General features: G+C 45.3%; 1 protein-coding gene across 1 annotated transcript in view; it reads left to right on the top strand.

Annotated features, from left to right (window-relative positions):
• LOC131285578 (mucin-19-like) overlaps positions 1-14,670 on the top strand; it is a 29,749-nt gene extending 15,079 nt beyond the window's left edge. Inside the window, exon 6 of the mRNA XM_058314438.1 lies at positions 14,406-14,670. Coding sequence (XP_058170421.1) covers positions 14,406-14,670 — 265 coding nt within the window. The remainder of the gene's footprint in view (positions 1-14,405) is intronic.
• Positions 14,671-14,673: the final 3 nt, after the last annotated feature.

Genomic DNA, 14,673 nt, shown 5'->3' with positions numbered 1-14,673 from the left:
AATCCGGTAAAAATTGAGATGGGTTTTTTTTTGTATGAAGCACTTACATTTTCTTAAGGGCCGAATCAAATCTGTTGGCTGGCTGGACTTTGCCGACCCCTGATCTAGAGCCAAAAGTGTTTGACTAAGAAAGCATCATTGGTTACTTGTAAAACATTGGTAGGTTAGCGACTAACATCAGTATCAACCAAGGCTCATGAGCCTCTCGTTCAACGAACAACGTAGTCACAAGTGAATGCAGAGTGAGATAAGAGAACAACCTATCCGTAGCGAGTCACATCTAATGCCTTTTTAATGAATCTGACCCGATCACCTTTGGTTTTCTTTTTTTTTTTTTGTGGGTAATGACCATCAGTCAGCCAAGCGCAGCTAAATTTCTCTTATCAGAAATAGTGCCCCGCAACTAATCGTTACTAGTGATGCCAAATTGCATCGCAATCGACCTTTGCAAATGTGCCTGAACATCAAACGGGAGGGTGGTTTAGGAAAATGAATTTCTCGGCTCCGGGCTCTCGGTGGAAGCTGCAACAGCGAACGTTGCGTGACGCGATCATTTGCGAGAATAAATTATGTCCAGTCAAAACATTTGTGGTCCTTTGGGGGCCTGCTGGTCTCATCATCCAAGAAGATCGAATGGTGTGTTTATTTTACACGAACCGCCAACATTTGTTTGTACGATCATTAATCTAATGCTTAAGCCGATCTTTGGTCGATATTGCTACGATTTGGCGGTGGTCCATGCTTTTCAGCTGTGTGCCACCAAAAACCCGCGCCAGTGACGATTTATAAATACGCGTAGGTCGTCGTTATTAAACGGGCCCCGCATCTCGGACATAACATAAACACGTGCTTATAGAGCAAGCGCGGCTCTCTTTTTCGGAATATGGCCTTCGTCGCTTGATGCGAGCGGGGGAGGTTTCATCAAATGGAAAATAACTTTACGACCCCAGCGAATTTAAACAATGCGAAATTCGAAGGACACCGAATGGTATTCCATCCGTAATCGAGTTCCCAACGACGCAGTAATCGATATTCAAAGCTAGATTCGAAAATTCTCGCTTCCCGAAAAGCAATTAGATGCCGTGTTTGCGTTTGTGGGAAGCTGAGTGTAAAACCGCCATAAAAGTGATTCGATGTGATTCGGGGTTCTTTATTCCTTTTTCACGTTAAAAAAACCTGGCTTAAATGCGGGGTCGGCGTTTTTGACCATTTTCTTAATTCCATCCGACACCGATCGAGAGATGCGAATCTTGAAGATGAATGTCAATCCCCGTTCCCTGTGTACGCCGCGAAGGTGTGTGTGCGGGTTCGTTGAAATCCAATTTAAAAAATAAATTGAGTCAAATGGGATTGTTCCCCGAAAGTTCGGCCACAAGCGGCAGAGTTCGCGCCGGTCGCCTGAGAAAAAAGGGATCAATGATCGTTCGATCTTCTTTACATCCTTCGATCCGCAGAAGCGCACCGAAAACTCCACGGCCAGCGGAAAGGGGGACTGACCTTCCAGTTCCACTATGGTGTTGGTGGGGCGACCGGAAGAATGCGAAGAACATAACGAACGTTGTGCCAAAATTCACAACCACAAACAATCACGACCGTTCAATCTCGCGAATGGGCGCTCGGGGTTTTTGGCGGCCAAAAGAGCCCGGCAAATATTAACCGTCGATTAAACCCATTGCTGGGAAAAAGCCCATCGAAATGTTCCTTTTATGTTGCTGTTGCTCACTTGTTTTCATCCGGTTGTTGTTATTGCTGTCCACTGTGTTTGATTGTTGGATGGGCTTTTTTTTGGTTGTTGTTGGTTCGGGTTGGAAATGGCGTGGGTGCATTTTTCACCGTTTTTCATCCCTCCGTCTGTGGTTTTGGTTGGTGGTGGGAAACCCGCTAGTGGAAAATTATATACCCACCACTACCAACTTTCAAACCTTCGTGCATCGATGTCTGCTTCCGCCAGCCGCTTTACGTTTTTTTTTTGAATATTATTTTTGTTTCCTACCGTTTTTGTCGCGTTCGAACGAAATATCACTCCATCGCGAATGGCAACAAGTAAAACCCACCTTCCCGGTCTTCCCACCTCGATCGAACAAAATGTCACATTTTCCTCACCATTTTTCCAAATCTGTGTTACTTCTGTTTTTTTTTTCTTTTTTGGAATCTCTTTCACATTTTACAATTTGTTTTGGATGCATTTTTTTCAATTTTCTCTCACTATATTACTTTTCGGGTCGTCCTGATTCTATAAACACCAAAAAGGGGGGTGGACCAAAGATAATGCCGTGAAGGTTCGATTGGTTTCCCGATTGTGGCTGATCCTTGCGAGCCGAATAGTGCAAACAAATGCAGTGCAATTAAACGGAACACAGTGAAACAATTTTCCATCAATCACCGCCCCACCCATAACCGCCGGGAGGGAAGCGAATGTTTCCGAGTTCGATAAAGGGCGGGGAGGTAGGGGAAGAAAGGATGGAAAAAGAGGTGTTTTTGACACTCTTTCACCTTTGGCCGTGTCGACAAAACACGCCATGGCGGTGTCGGTCAAATTTCCTTGCGGCTTTTGATTTTCTTCTTTTTTTCTTAAATAGCCCTTTCCTGTAGTTGCTGCTTTTTTATTGCACTTGAAAGTTTATTTCAAACATTAATGTAGTTTTGCAACATTCGTAGTGTTTGGTTTATCGATACTAATTGTTTATTTACCGATTAGGATTGTGGCTGGATGGAAGGACAACATTATTTAATGCTACTTTCTACTTTTTCTGGTACTGTTTTATTGTTCGAAAATTACGTTTTATTTAAAATCCATAAATAAATCAAATTCCTTCTCATTTGATTAAAAAATACTTCTTTTCTTTCCCATTTCCCGTTTGTTGGAATGGAATTTTTTGTGTGAATTACATATTTTTTATATGCGCTTGACTTTCGCTGACCGTTCGCGGACTCGTCCGGTGGACGGTGCATCGTGCGGCGGTTCGCTTGAAAGCATGGTAATAAATGATCTGAATTGGAATGAAATTACAAGCTAAATGGGATACCCCGCCCACCCCGACGGTGTTCTCTCCCTGCGAAGCCCTTGACATCATCTCCCATGCCCTCCTTTTTTTTTTGGGGGTTGGAAGAAAGAAAGTGTTTCATTGTGTTCCTCATTCTTTCTTTGCGACGTGTAAAATTGAATTCAAATTGCTGCCATTCGGCGAAACTGATGCTATGCTTGTGGCGAGTGGTACAAAAATGGCGAACGTGAATGCCAACATTGTTCTTACTGGGTAGGAGAAAATAAAAGAACTCAACGAAAAGGAAAAATGAGTATATGTGCAATGCAATGACAGCATTTTTTGAAGCATCCCGAAATGAAGATTTTTCATCAAGTAAACAAAAGCACTCACTAGTATGAAGAAATCTCGTATTATCTCTAATAGCTAAAACCCAATGAGTCATTCGACGTTACAGATCTTTGTCAGTCAAGCATCTTTTCCTGTTTCCTGGACATGCTGGTTTTGTGTTTTTAATTTTGGAAATCCCAAGTTATAAACATTGGACAACAAACTTCGTGCTTCGGGTGAAACATATCGCGCCATCACCAAATGCAGAACCCGGCCAGAATTGCAAAATCATCGAACCCGGGAGTACAATTACGCTTTCCAAAGAGATGCCTTTTAGGAAGGGCATGTGTGTCGAAGTGGATGCTGGATGCAACCTTCTGACTTCAGGGCTTTCCGACTGTTTGGCGACAGTCGCGACGAGTTGATTTATTTCTTTTTTTTTCTCTCTCTTCGGTTTGTTTGGCTTTCACCCTATGCTCCCCTCCCCTTCCCCTTTCTCTCCTATGTCAACATCATCAACTGACGCACAAAATAATGCTGCGTCTCGTATGCGATCCTTTTTCGCGGTGGTTTATGACATAGCCTCTTAATGCTGGTGCTGATGATGGCATTCGTTCGCAATGGAGGAAGGGCCGAATGAAGGAATTAAAAATCCACCAATTTGGTTGTTGCAGCTGCAAAGCTGTCCCCATCGTTCCCTTTCAATCCTGGGCACCAAAACCAATCGTACAAATCTGCAATCGTAAGTGTAAATGAGTTTTATGGTAACTCCCCATTTTGGACCCGGATGCATTTTGCTGTTGACCCCTTGGAAGCTGGATGCATTGATTATTTTTTCGACTGCACCTCCTCCCGTGAAACGATCGTTTTGATTCGATTTGTTGTCTCTTGTTTTATTGCCACCATTTTCACTTCACTTTTCCAGAAATTCAATTGAAAAGCTTGGGATCGAAAGTTAATCCCGTACGTTAATCCAGCCAGCAGTAAAATCATTTTGTGCAATAGTCGAACCGTTCGTTCGTTAGTTGAAGTTTCCTTCCTTCACACTCTTCGACATGCTTTCTATCGTTGTATCTCTTTCTTTTAGCTGCCACGTTTTCTCGAACCCTCCACTAAACTCCACTCCATCTCTCCCCCTCCGAAAGGGGTGATAATTTATGTCTGTGTAGTTTGTAAGCGAAGTCGCGGTACGCGGTTTGATAACAGAACCAGTTCATGTGCCAGAAATCGGTCATTTACACTTCGACTTTCAGTAGCGTTCACCGTCGTCGTCGTAAAGAGAGTCACCCTTTCCGACCATCGGGGTGTGTATGTGTGTGTGCGGACTGCTCGTGCATCATATTTTCCACCATTATATTTTCCTTCGTTTTTTCCTGCAAATTTAAATGTCCATCCTTGAGCCAGCTCTTCCACCCCTCCACCACCGTTTTGCCACAGGGTTGGCGGACAACAAAACACCCCGGCAAATGTTATCGGGCCGCGAACGAAAATAAAGTGCACCAAACGCGCCCCACCAGTCGCCAACCCATCAAATGCAACACATGAAATGCACTCGCCTCATTCATGCCGGATGGGTTGGAAGGAAGACGTACAAAAAGTGCATGAACCCCATCCCCCCTGTTCGCCCACCCGGCCCACACCAATTACATTGTCAGATTGGGGTGAATTAAGGTAACGGAATTAAAAATAATTAAACAAACGGTAGCCACCGTCCACGTGGCAGCAGCGTGGCGGTGACGATATAGAATGGCGGTTGATGACGTTGAGATGGGATTGAAGCGATGTTTAAAATTCTATCGGGAGAAAGAAACAGCAAACAAGATACATTACCACTCTCGCATGATGCCAAATTGAAGTCGGATACAAATATTCATAACGGAAAAAGGAAAACACACTGTCGGGGGAGAGAGAGAGATGAGTGGACGAATTGATGATTTCCGGTAAAACAAATCGTACTTTGCTACGAATCATTTAATGCCACGATCGGATTAAAGCCATACCGTGGGTGGGCATTATTTTTGCTCATTAAAATAATATCCCCACCGCCAGCTTTAATATGTTCTGCGGGGGCATGCGTTTCCCCCAAAATGGTATGTAGAAAATGATGCATTGAGTGATTCACCGTTGAAGTAGGTAACTTTTATGTGTGAGGTTTCCTTTTGTGGAAAAAATGGGCTTTATAAAAGTGCGTTTTACTAACGAACTTCGCTTCGACTAAAGAGTTGCATACATAGTCATAAATCAAAGGATCAGCAGCGACGATCTGCTGCAGCCTTGTGGGAGGATATAGTGCCCTCCCCACGACCACTACCACCACCAGTTCTCTCCCCACGAACGGAACAAAGCGGATCGTAATTAAGCGGAAATAATGCAATAAATCGAAACACGACCGAGAAGAGCGCAAGACGGTTCCGTTAATCTGGCCGCGAGGAGCGAGAAGTGGCGTACGAAATAAACTGGATTACGTTCTCACCGAGAATGGCCACCAGAAAGGGCAGAACATGCCGAAGGGATTTATGGAAGGGAATTTGTCCAGCGAGAGCAGAGTGGTGGTGCCAGAAACAAGCCCCCCCGAAACATGATCATTAGTTAGTTGGTCGCGCCGCGGCAGTCTTCGGCCTGAGTGTCCGGGCTCTAGGGGGCTGTACCTGAACGGGAAAAACCAACGGGAAATGGGAAATCGTGTGGTGCTGCACCACCACCAAAGGAGAAGGGGAAATGTATGTTCGAAGAAAAGGCTGCGAGACGCATTCGTGGCGACCAAAAACCCGTTCGGCATCATCCCGGTCGAATGGAAAGGAGGGTTGGTTCGGTTGCCAGGCCAGGGACTGGAACTGCAAACATCTTTTCTTTCCGCTCGCGCCAGTTTGCTCCAACGAAACGCACGGTGCATGGAAAAGCATAGACACACTGTAGGTACGAACGCAAGTACCCAGGTGCGATGGGGAGGGATGAGCAAGAAACGCGAGATTGACGAGCGAAGATTAGAAGACAGAATCAGATCAAGCCTCATTAAAAAACGAAGAAAATGGCTAGCGAGATCACTTCTCGGGAGGCAAGGGGAAAGCACGCGGTGTGTGAGAGACATGAAGATTGCAATCAGGGGGAAATTGATCTTCTTTTTGATCGTCTTATTCCACTCCTGGCCGTAGGCCTTATGTTTGCCAGGATGATTTCAATATTTTTATGGCCCCCATCTCGCTTTGTAGGTGCTCCAGTTTGCAAAGTCCCATCCCGCATGGGTATCACAATTTGCCGCACTTTGGACTTAAAACTGTTTACGATTGTCCGTAACCAGTTTACAGTACGTATTTTACATTGGAAATGTAAAGAAATGATTCCATTTTGCTAATACCATTTAATGTTTTTTCCAGCTTTTTATAGAGTTCTCTCCATAACCTATTTCTGCATTACCCACGCATCCATTAACCTTTGTGTTTGTTGGACTAAGATCGTATGGACTAGAGTTGTGTAAATCAGATTCAGATTCATGAATCTGAATGATTCTCTGCGTTTTAGGGATTGATGAATCTTTCGTCGAGAGATTAATGAATCCCAAAAGACACATCAATTGATGAAAAGTGATCAAGCAAAATTGGGTAGATGAACCCCTCCCCCCACCCCTTTTTTTGACGTATGATCCATGGCAATGAAAGAATCGTGGAGATTCGTGACAGATCCATGAAAGATTCATTAAGGTTTCGAAAGATTCATTAAGCTTGGAAGATTCGTATCCGTAAACATTCACGAATCCATCTGAATGAATCTGAGGTGAAAGTTTCATTAAGCACAACACTAGTATGCACGGTAGTTTTCACACTTTTAGGTTGTTTAAGGTTAACTTGTTATTTTACTATCCAATTAAGCAACGCTGTATGACTGCCATGATCGCCAGTCCCGGTTCGTGGTTTGCAGTTTAACGATCATCTGCACGGTCGGTGTAAAAGGGACTAAGAATGGGTGGACTAAATAAACCAAGAACACATAAAATGGTGGTCGCGAATCGGAACAAAAGCCATAACAGCATGCACACCGTGGAGCACAAAAGCGGAAATGTTAATTTTCCCAAAGCGTTGAACACACATTCCGTAGAATAGTGAGGCAACATAAAAGGGCGATCGAATCGGACAAGGCACATACACACACACTTAGACTTGAGGGAAGGTTTCCCCCTGGAACGTTCCGGGAAGGGGAGGGAGGGAGGGAGGGGGGGGGGCATGTCGGTGACAACCTGGAACCCATCGAAGCAAAAAGGAACGGTCGCGCAACGGAGGTGATAGGTAAAATAGAGAAACACCAAATGTCAATGACACTGCTGCGCGTTCCGTTCTATGACCGCTTCCACCGCCATCTTCTCGTGCTGCGGTCGGTCGCGGTGAGTTCGCGATGTGCTGTTGCTGCTTCTGGTGCTGCTAGTGCTGCTTTGGTGCGCCATTACATATCCACCGGATCGCAAAGCACAGCATAGGCCATCGTAGCGCAGCTCTTGCGCGCGCCAATTGCTGGATCATGATGCTGCTGGGGGTCCAGGGGACGGCGGAGATGTGGCGTGCGATGGCCACGATCGAGAACGGGCTGTTCATACAGACGCACACACACACACACGCGCGCGCGCAAAGAATTTCACAGCCAAGCAATGAGTGCGCGACCTCATTTCATAGTTCATCTCGCGCCACGACTGCTCTTTTAGAACCGCTGCACAGTAGAGTCTAGCTTGAAGAAAACAGAAAAGTAAATAATTGATCGTATTAAGCAAATAAAAAACCTTAAAGCATGTATTGTATGAAGCTAACATTTATCTATTCTCAATATATTATTTCAAATCTAGGTAATTTGACATTTGTGTTCAATGTTAATCTCACTAGACAAAAGTGAAAAAAATATTTCCCGAACAATTTTCCACTATGTTCTCCAAACGATCATTTTGTAGTTTTATTGTGAATAAACTTTTCTGTCATTTCAAAACACTCATAAGCATGTAATCAGGAATAATTTAGGTTTAAAATTAGATATTTTATTTTATTTGCATCCTCTTTTTCTACTGTTGCTTTCCATACTTTTTTTCCATCGCATCATGTTTCAAATACGAAGTTTTATTGACTCTTCTCTGGAATGCAACATTTGTCTTGTCCGTTTCCTTATGAATAATCAAGGGCTTAAATGTACGGAGCTGTGACTTAAATGCCTACATCGTTGGGGGATACGGGAATATTTTCTTCATTATTAGCTGTGTTCGTCTTCCTACGTGGAAATATTAAGGACGTCCACAGGATTAAAATATGTGCAGCAACAACAATCTCATAGTGTGCTGATTATGCATCAATAAAACAAATTGTCTTTACAATTAATTCGTATACAAGAATCTACTCTGCATAACGAACCTCGGTCCACCTTTTATTAGTTTTATCCCGCCAATTATTTCCCTTAGCCCCACTGTGCACGGTTTGCCATTTTGGCGTACCGAGCGCGAAATGTGTTTGTGAGCGTCATGATTAGGCCGACTTCGACTTTCCTAACGAGATGGCGACGCCGTCGTACGCCAACCGTTTTGCAACAATCGCACGGCTATCAAACGGGCATAAACATGGCATGAAAACAACGGGGTGTAGCATAATTTTACCAAAAGAAACCGTACTTGGTAAAAGCACGGTATGCATCTGTTCCTCATTAGCGTGATACAATTGGTTTTATGATGCACAGGAAATCGCTTTCTAGGCCCCTCATCAATTGGAGGAGTTCGGAAGGAAATTTCCTAGAGTGAGTAAAGGGCTTGCAAGTGCATTCAAGTGTAGTGTCTCTGGAGTGTCCACCCAGCTTACGGTTAAAAACACATTTCGCGGTTGTTGAAGAGATGTTCAACGAAGTCGTCGCCACAAACGCATACGAATGCACGCTCCACGATTGCGTCATTCGGACGTCGTGGCCTGTGGCCTCCTTCTGCCAACTGGCGGCTAATTATTTGCCATACTTGCCAATTTAATCCGGCGGAATCAGCACACACCACCGAGTCGAGCGCGCGGATCGCTGGTTAGCTAGCAGAGGCGCCAGGCCTTGGAACCCGTAAATACAAGCCACGACCTGAACGACTCTTTGCCACCGTTTCTTAGGGGGGCAGGGGGGGGGGGGGGGGGGTGGTATACACCAATGGTGGTGGCAATATGGCTGGGCATAATATGTACATGTACGTACGATCGTGTGTGCAAATTTGTTTGTTTTTTTTCTTCTTCTAGTGTCGTTGCTCGCCTTGAAACACAAAATGACCGCCGAATGGTAGCGTTCCGAGCTGGGAACGCTTGGACCAGGAGGACGTGGGGTCAGTCTGGACGCCATAAAACTAAACAATCCTCTCGCAGGCATTATGATGACTTCCCGTCGTCCGCCCGACATCTCAACGCGGACCTCTCACCGTGTAGTAACTTTTGAACTACGGTTTTCGTTGACATCATCACACACACCCTGACGCTTGGCGGTGTGGTTTCTCGCTTGGCCGTGTCCAGGGTTCGGAAAGACATTAATATTAATTTCCTTGCATCTCCGACGCGCCAGAATGAATCCATCAGCTTAAGTTAATGGCATGGAAGGCGGCGAGGGACCCCCGGGAAACCGTCCAGCTTCATCGGGACTGCACTTCCGGGATGAGTTCTTTTCAATGGCTTAGGAAGCTCTGGAATCACACACACACAAACATACGATAACCGGAAGTAAAATAGCCCCGCAAAGCTGATTACCGATTCATGGCCACCGCGTGTGTTCCCTTTCGCTCACTTCTCTTGTGTGTTGCGTTTTCAAAACCGGGTAATATCTACGAGTTGTCGACGTCGAGGGCTTAAGATGGGCAAGAAAACAAATTCCTTTGTCTCGATCTCGCGACTGTCGACGGTCGCGGGTGTGTGTGTGTGTGCGTGTATGTGTGTATCACACGACTACATGCACGAACAAGGGAATGCTAACTGGGCTTGGGCTGGGTCGGGTCCGGGTTGTGCAAGGGATCCGTACCTGTCCGTGGAGTTGTTTTAAATTAGGTATCTGCTCAGGAATGTGCCTTCCACCCACAACATTCCACCGGGTTTGTTTCGCTTTCAAACGGTGGCTCATTTTTGAGTCCTCTCCTCCGTTAGGTGCGTTCCTGTGCTGGGTATAAACATCGGCAACGAAAAGTGGAAATAGAACTGTTTTAAAGAAGTGCTTGAATTTTATATTCAACCGTTTTTAAACGTCCATGCGTTGTTTTCTTTCTTCCTTCTGGAGCCACTTCAGTTACGGGCAACATACCGAATGTCGATAAGGAAGCGGTACCGCCGGCCCGGAATAATGCGTAATGTGCACATTGGCCACAGCAGCACACACCATACATTACATCCGGCCAAAGTAGGGTGCCATTTCGGTGATATGTGACGTGCTCCCCCGTGGTACGGTAAACAATACGAAATTGAATGACTATGAGCCTTCGGGGGTACATGTACGACTGCGGGCTGTTAAGTGCAGGCGCACCAGAAACCAGACCAGCACGTTCGAGTAAAATCTGAGACCTAAACATTGCTCGCAAAGCTATCACGTGTACACACATTCGGAAAACGGAACTTTGGTGTATTCGCGTATAGGAATTGCCCTCAGTTCTCGGAAGCACGAATACTTTATTTAACAGCACCCACCCGCATGTCTCTTGTTCGTTTATGTTTATCTCGTGGGTCTGAGTTTTGTTGCCATGCTGGTGTGTGACTTTTGTGGTCACAAATCTCATGCCTCGTCAGTTTTGGGAACTATGTTCTTGAGGTCTATTTTACAGAAACAATCCACAACTGAGGAAGTACTTTATGCTTCAGTTTTAGATGAATTTGTTATTTTTGTATTGTTGTAGAAAGATGTTTATTAATTTTTGCTTTGAAATAAAATTAAGCCCTTTATGCTACTTGTTTTAAATGAATCTCGGGATGGGAAGTCTCGTTTGATTGTTGGTTTTGAGTAAGAACGCGTCAATACAAAATATCAGAACTTCATGCACTGATGTCAACCAATTATAATTGAAATAAATTCATGTCATGTCTTTACCCGATGCTGATATTTTAGCGTACATCACTGTATAGAGCTTATGGCACGCATCGCAGAATTTTAGTTTGTAGTAATGTCGACTCCGTCCTTTTGCGCTGGGCTTGGGTGCGGTTGGAGATCAATCTCTTTGACAGTTTCCCTTTGTGTTTTCAATTTCAACTTCAACAAACCGCGCCGCTGCTCGCCTCACCATAATTCTCGCTCCGCCGGGTCGCATCCCTCAGCCATCTTGCCATCGGGTTTTCAGCAGGCGAACCATCAAAGAACCGACGCCATATTGCTGCGCCCGCCCGCCCCTGCTGGAACGCTGACTGACGAGAGGCAAACGTTTGGCGTTTGATTGCGTCTTACCCCGTTTTCGGAAGTGGTGCTGGCTGCGCTGCGGTGGTTTTTCGGTGCGAAGTTGTCTTTAGGAATCGGCTTGGCAACCGCCGGGCAGCTCAACTGCTGCTGCTGCTACTCTTTCCCCGGGCGGCGGATGGTGCCATTAAAATGCTGGTTTATTGTTTTTCCATCATCGTCTTTTGTTCGTCTTCCGACGGGAACGACCCCAAAGCCGGGACTCCGGCGGTTGGTCTCGGAAGAAAATTGTCTAAAATATGTTGCCCTTGAATCGAGACGGTAGTATGAGACCGTATCTAGTAGTGTTGTGTCTACAGTACACAAGCGTCAAACTATGGTTCGCCTGGAAGAAAGTTTACACCGGCAGTGGTGTGTCGTCCCCCACTGTATCTCGGTGTCGGTGCGGTTGGTCGGTGTGGTCGACTATCTATCTCTATTAAATTCAAATAAAGAGTGGTAATGTATTTCAATCAATGCCCCGAGCGCAGCCTCACCACAGGGTCCATCCTGCCGCTTGAGGATATCTAACGTGCATCATAAAGCCAAGCGGTGGTGCGTCGTAAAGAAAAGGAACTTCCACTATCCCGAACCGAGCCAGGAAGCGAGACGCTGTCCAGACCGACCGGTACAGTTTTAATCCATCGTATCCATCAAACGTCTTCTGACGTCGGGAAGATGGAAGAAACTTGTAGCTTATATCCCGCACGGCGTCGCTGGTTTATTTATTTCGCTTCCATCAGAGTCTGGAGAATGCTTAAAGCTATTTGAAAGTTTGCAAGCAATTTATCCGCACAAAATAAAAACCCCTAACGCAAGCTATAAAACACGGAACGGAAGAGGAAATATTAATTTTTAAGCTCGGGATTCTTATTTATTGTTCCACAAATGGGGCCGATTTTTCCGATCAGAAGAATATAACCAACCGACGAACCCTTCAAGGCTACATCGTTGAGTTATCATATTTTTTGTTATTGCTTCTTTTATCCGTTTCAAACACCCGAAACCATAGAACGGACTCAGCAGCACCACCACTTCAGCTTTGGTTGAAGTTTGTTCAGCTTTCCGAATCGCTCGCAGACTATTTACGAACCTCAATGGTACATGGGGGATATAGGCTCCATCACCGTCGACGGACACGGTTTCAATTTCATTAGCTTTCGCGTCGAAGAAAATCAATCTAATTCATCACTTTTACGGGTATGCGTACTCGCGCGCGCATCCATGACCCACGGGGGACATCTTATCGGAACCGGGGACCGTGGGTCGGTCTGGTGCGTATGTGTGTGACTGTACCACCGATATATGGGTGGTGTGCGTGCACCGGAAAGTGTATTACGTTTTTTTTTTTGGTACACTTCTGCTCCCTTCGCTTCCTTTCGAGAGGTTTTAATTCAATTAGCATCGCGAGCTCGCGAGTCTCGGGATTGCTGCAGGCGCATGTACATGCAAACCCTCTACACCGGGCGAGAGTGGGCTCAGGTTATATATTGGGTGCCTCGCTGCTTGCAGCTGAAGTACCTACATTGAGTGCACACGGAACTAGGAGGACGAATACTACTTGGGATTTGTAGGATTCGCTTCGCCACGAGTTTTCAACAGATGATTTTCAATGGCTTACGGACGAGGAATCAATTACTTTCTATTCATCCAGGTCTGACGTTAGTTGTGTTGCGTTAAAACTGCACACTTGAATACTGTAAAACCCAGGTCAATGATGAGCAACAGCACACATTTTTATGCTCCACAGATAATCACCGGAGTGTATGAACCATTGAATTGTCTAGCTTACTTTATTAAACCGTATTCTACCGTATCCGGATGCCTCGAAGAAGTTCTTTTTCCCACTCAAACCTAGCTTGTCGTTTTCTTCCTCTCCCCTGATACCAATAAGGTCAATTTTTCGCGCATACCAACGATAAAGTTAGGGTGCAGTTGTAGTGAATTCTTTAATTACTTTAACATGTATTTTCCATGTTTGTTGGTGTTGCCGCGACCATAAAAGGAGTGCTATCGTGTGTCGCCCAAGATTGGTGGATCGTAATCGAGAGACGTTTCACGATGTTGACATTCTCGCATGGTACGGCAAGAAGGGTGGGGTGGCCATTACTGCATCTCCAGTTGTGACCGAAATTGGCTGAAGATCATATAAACGCATGGAGAAACTTCTCGAGCAGCTAAGTACTAGAACCACCCGTGGAGCGTTGCGATAACAAACGAGCATGAGTATGTTTTCAGCATGGGAAAAGAAAACTTGTGAAGTTGTCGTTTTGACAAAGGAAGTAATAATGTTTTACATAAGCCCATATCAAAGTGCCTACAGCTAATGAGTTAAGTTTTTTTCAAGAATAGTCAATAATTCTGCCTTAACATTTGTTGTAGTCATTGAATCCTTCATTTCGGTATCTTATTGAATTTTGCAAAAATGCACAAAAGCTATCAAGGAAGTTATCTGCAAAAAACCATAAAAGGCTAGGAAATTCAGATGGTATGCTATAAATACGACTGACATCCAATTTAACCATCTGCAGGCTTGTTTATTATTCCAAATAGAACCGTTTTTTTTTGGATTATAGAATTGCCTACTTCCCTCTATCGATTGTTAACGTTGCTAAGCTTGAGAAACTTTTTGGAGATACATTTTCCCACCATAGGGATTAAGCACATGTTTCTCTAATGTGCATATGTTTATTTTCTTCACAGTGCCCAAAAAGGATTGGCCGCGGCCGCAGCGGTCGGGGGGGTAGGAGTTCCACCGGTTGGAGCGGGCGCTGGTAGCCTTTCGTTGACCGGCAGCAGCACATCTGGCAGCAGCAGCAGCAGCGGCGGCAGCAGTGCCGGTTCGGCCGGAGTTCCTGGTGCCGTCGGAGGAGCCGGGGGAGGAGGAGTAGGTGGTGGAGGCGGAGGCGGAGCAAACAGTTATCACAGTCCGTGGCAATGGACGACGATAACGGCCACGGGTGAATGACAT

The sequence above is a fragment of the Anopheles ziemanni genome, chromosome 3 (genome assembly GCF_943734765.1).
Source record: "Anopheles ziemanni chromosome 3, idAnoZiCoDA_A2_x.2, whole genome shotgun sequence".
Taxonomy (NCBI): Eukaryota; Metazoa; Arthropoda; class Insecta; order Diptera; family Culicidae; genus Anopheles; species Anopheles ziemanni.
This window is presented reverse-complemented; position numbering and strand designations above follow the sequence as displayed.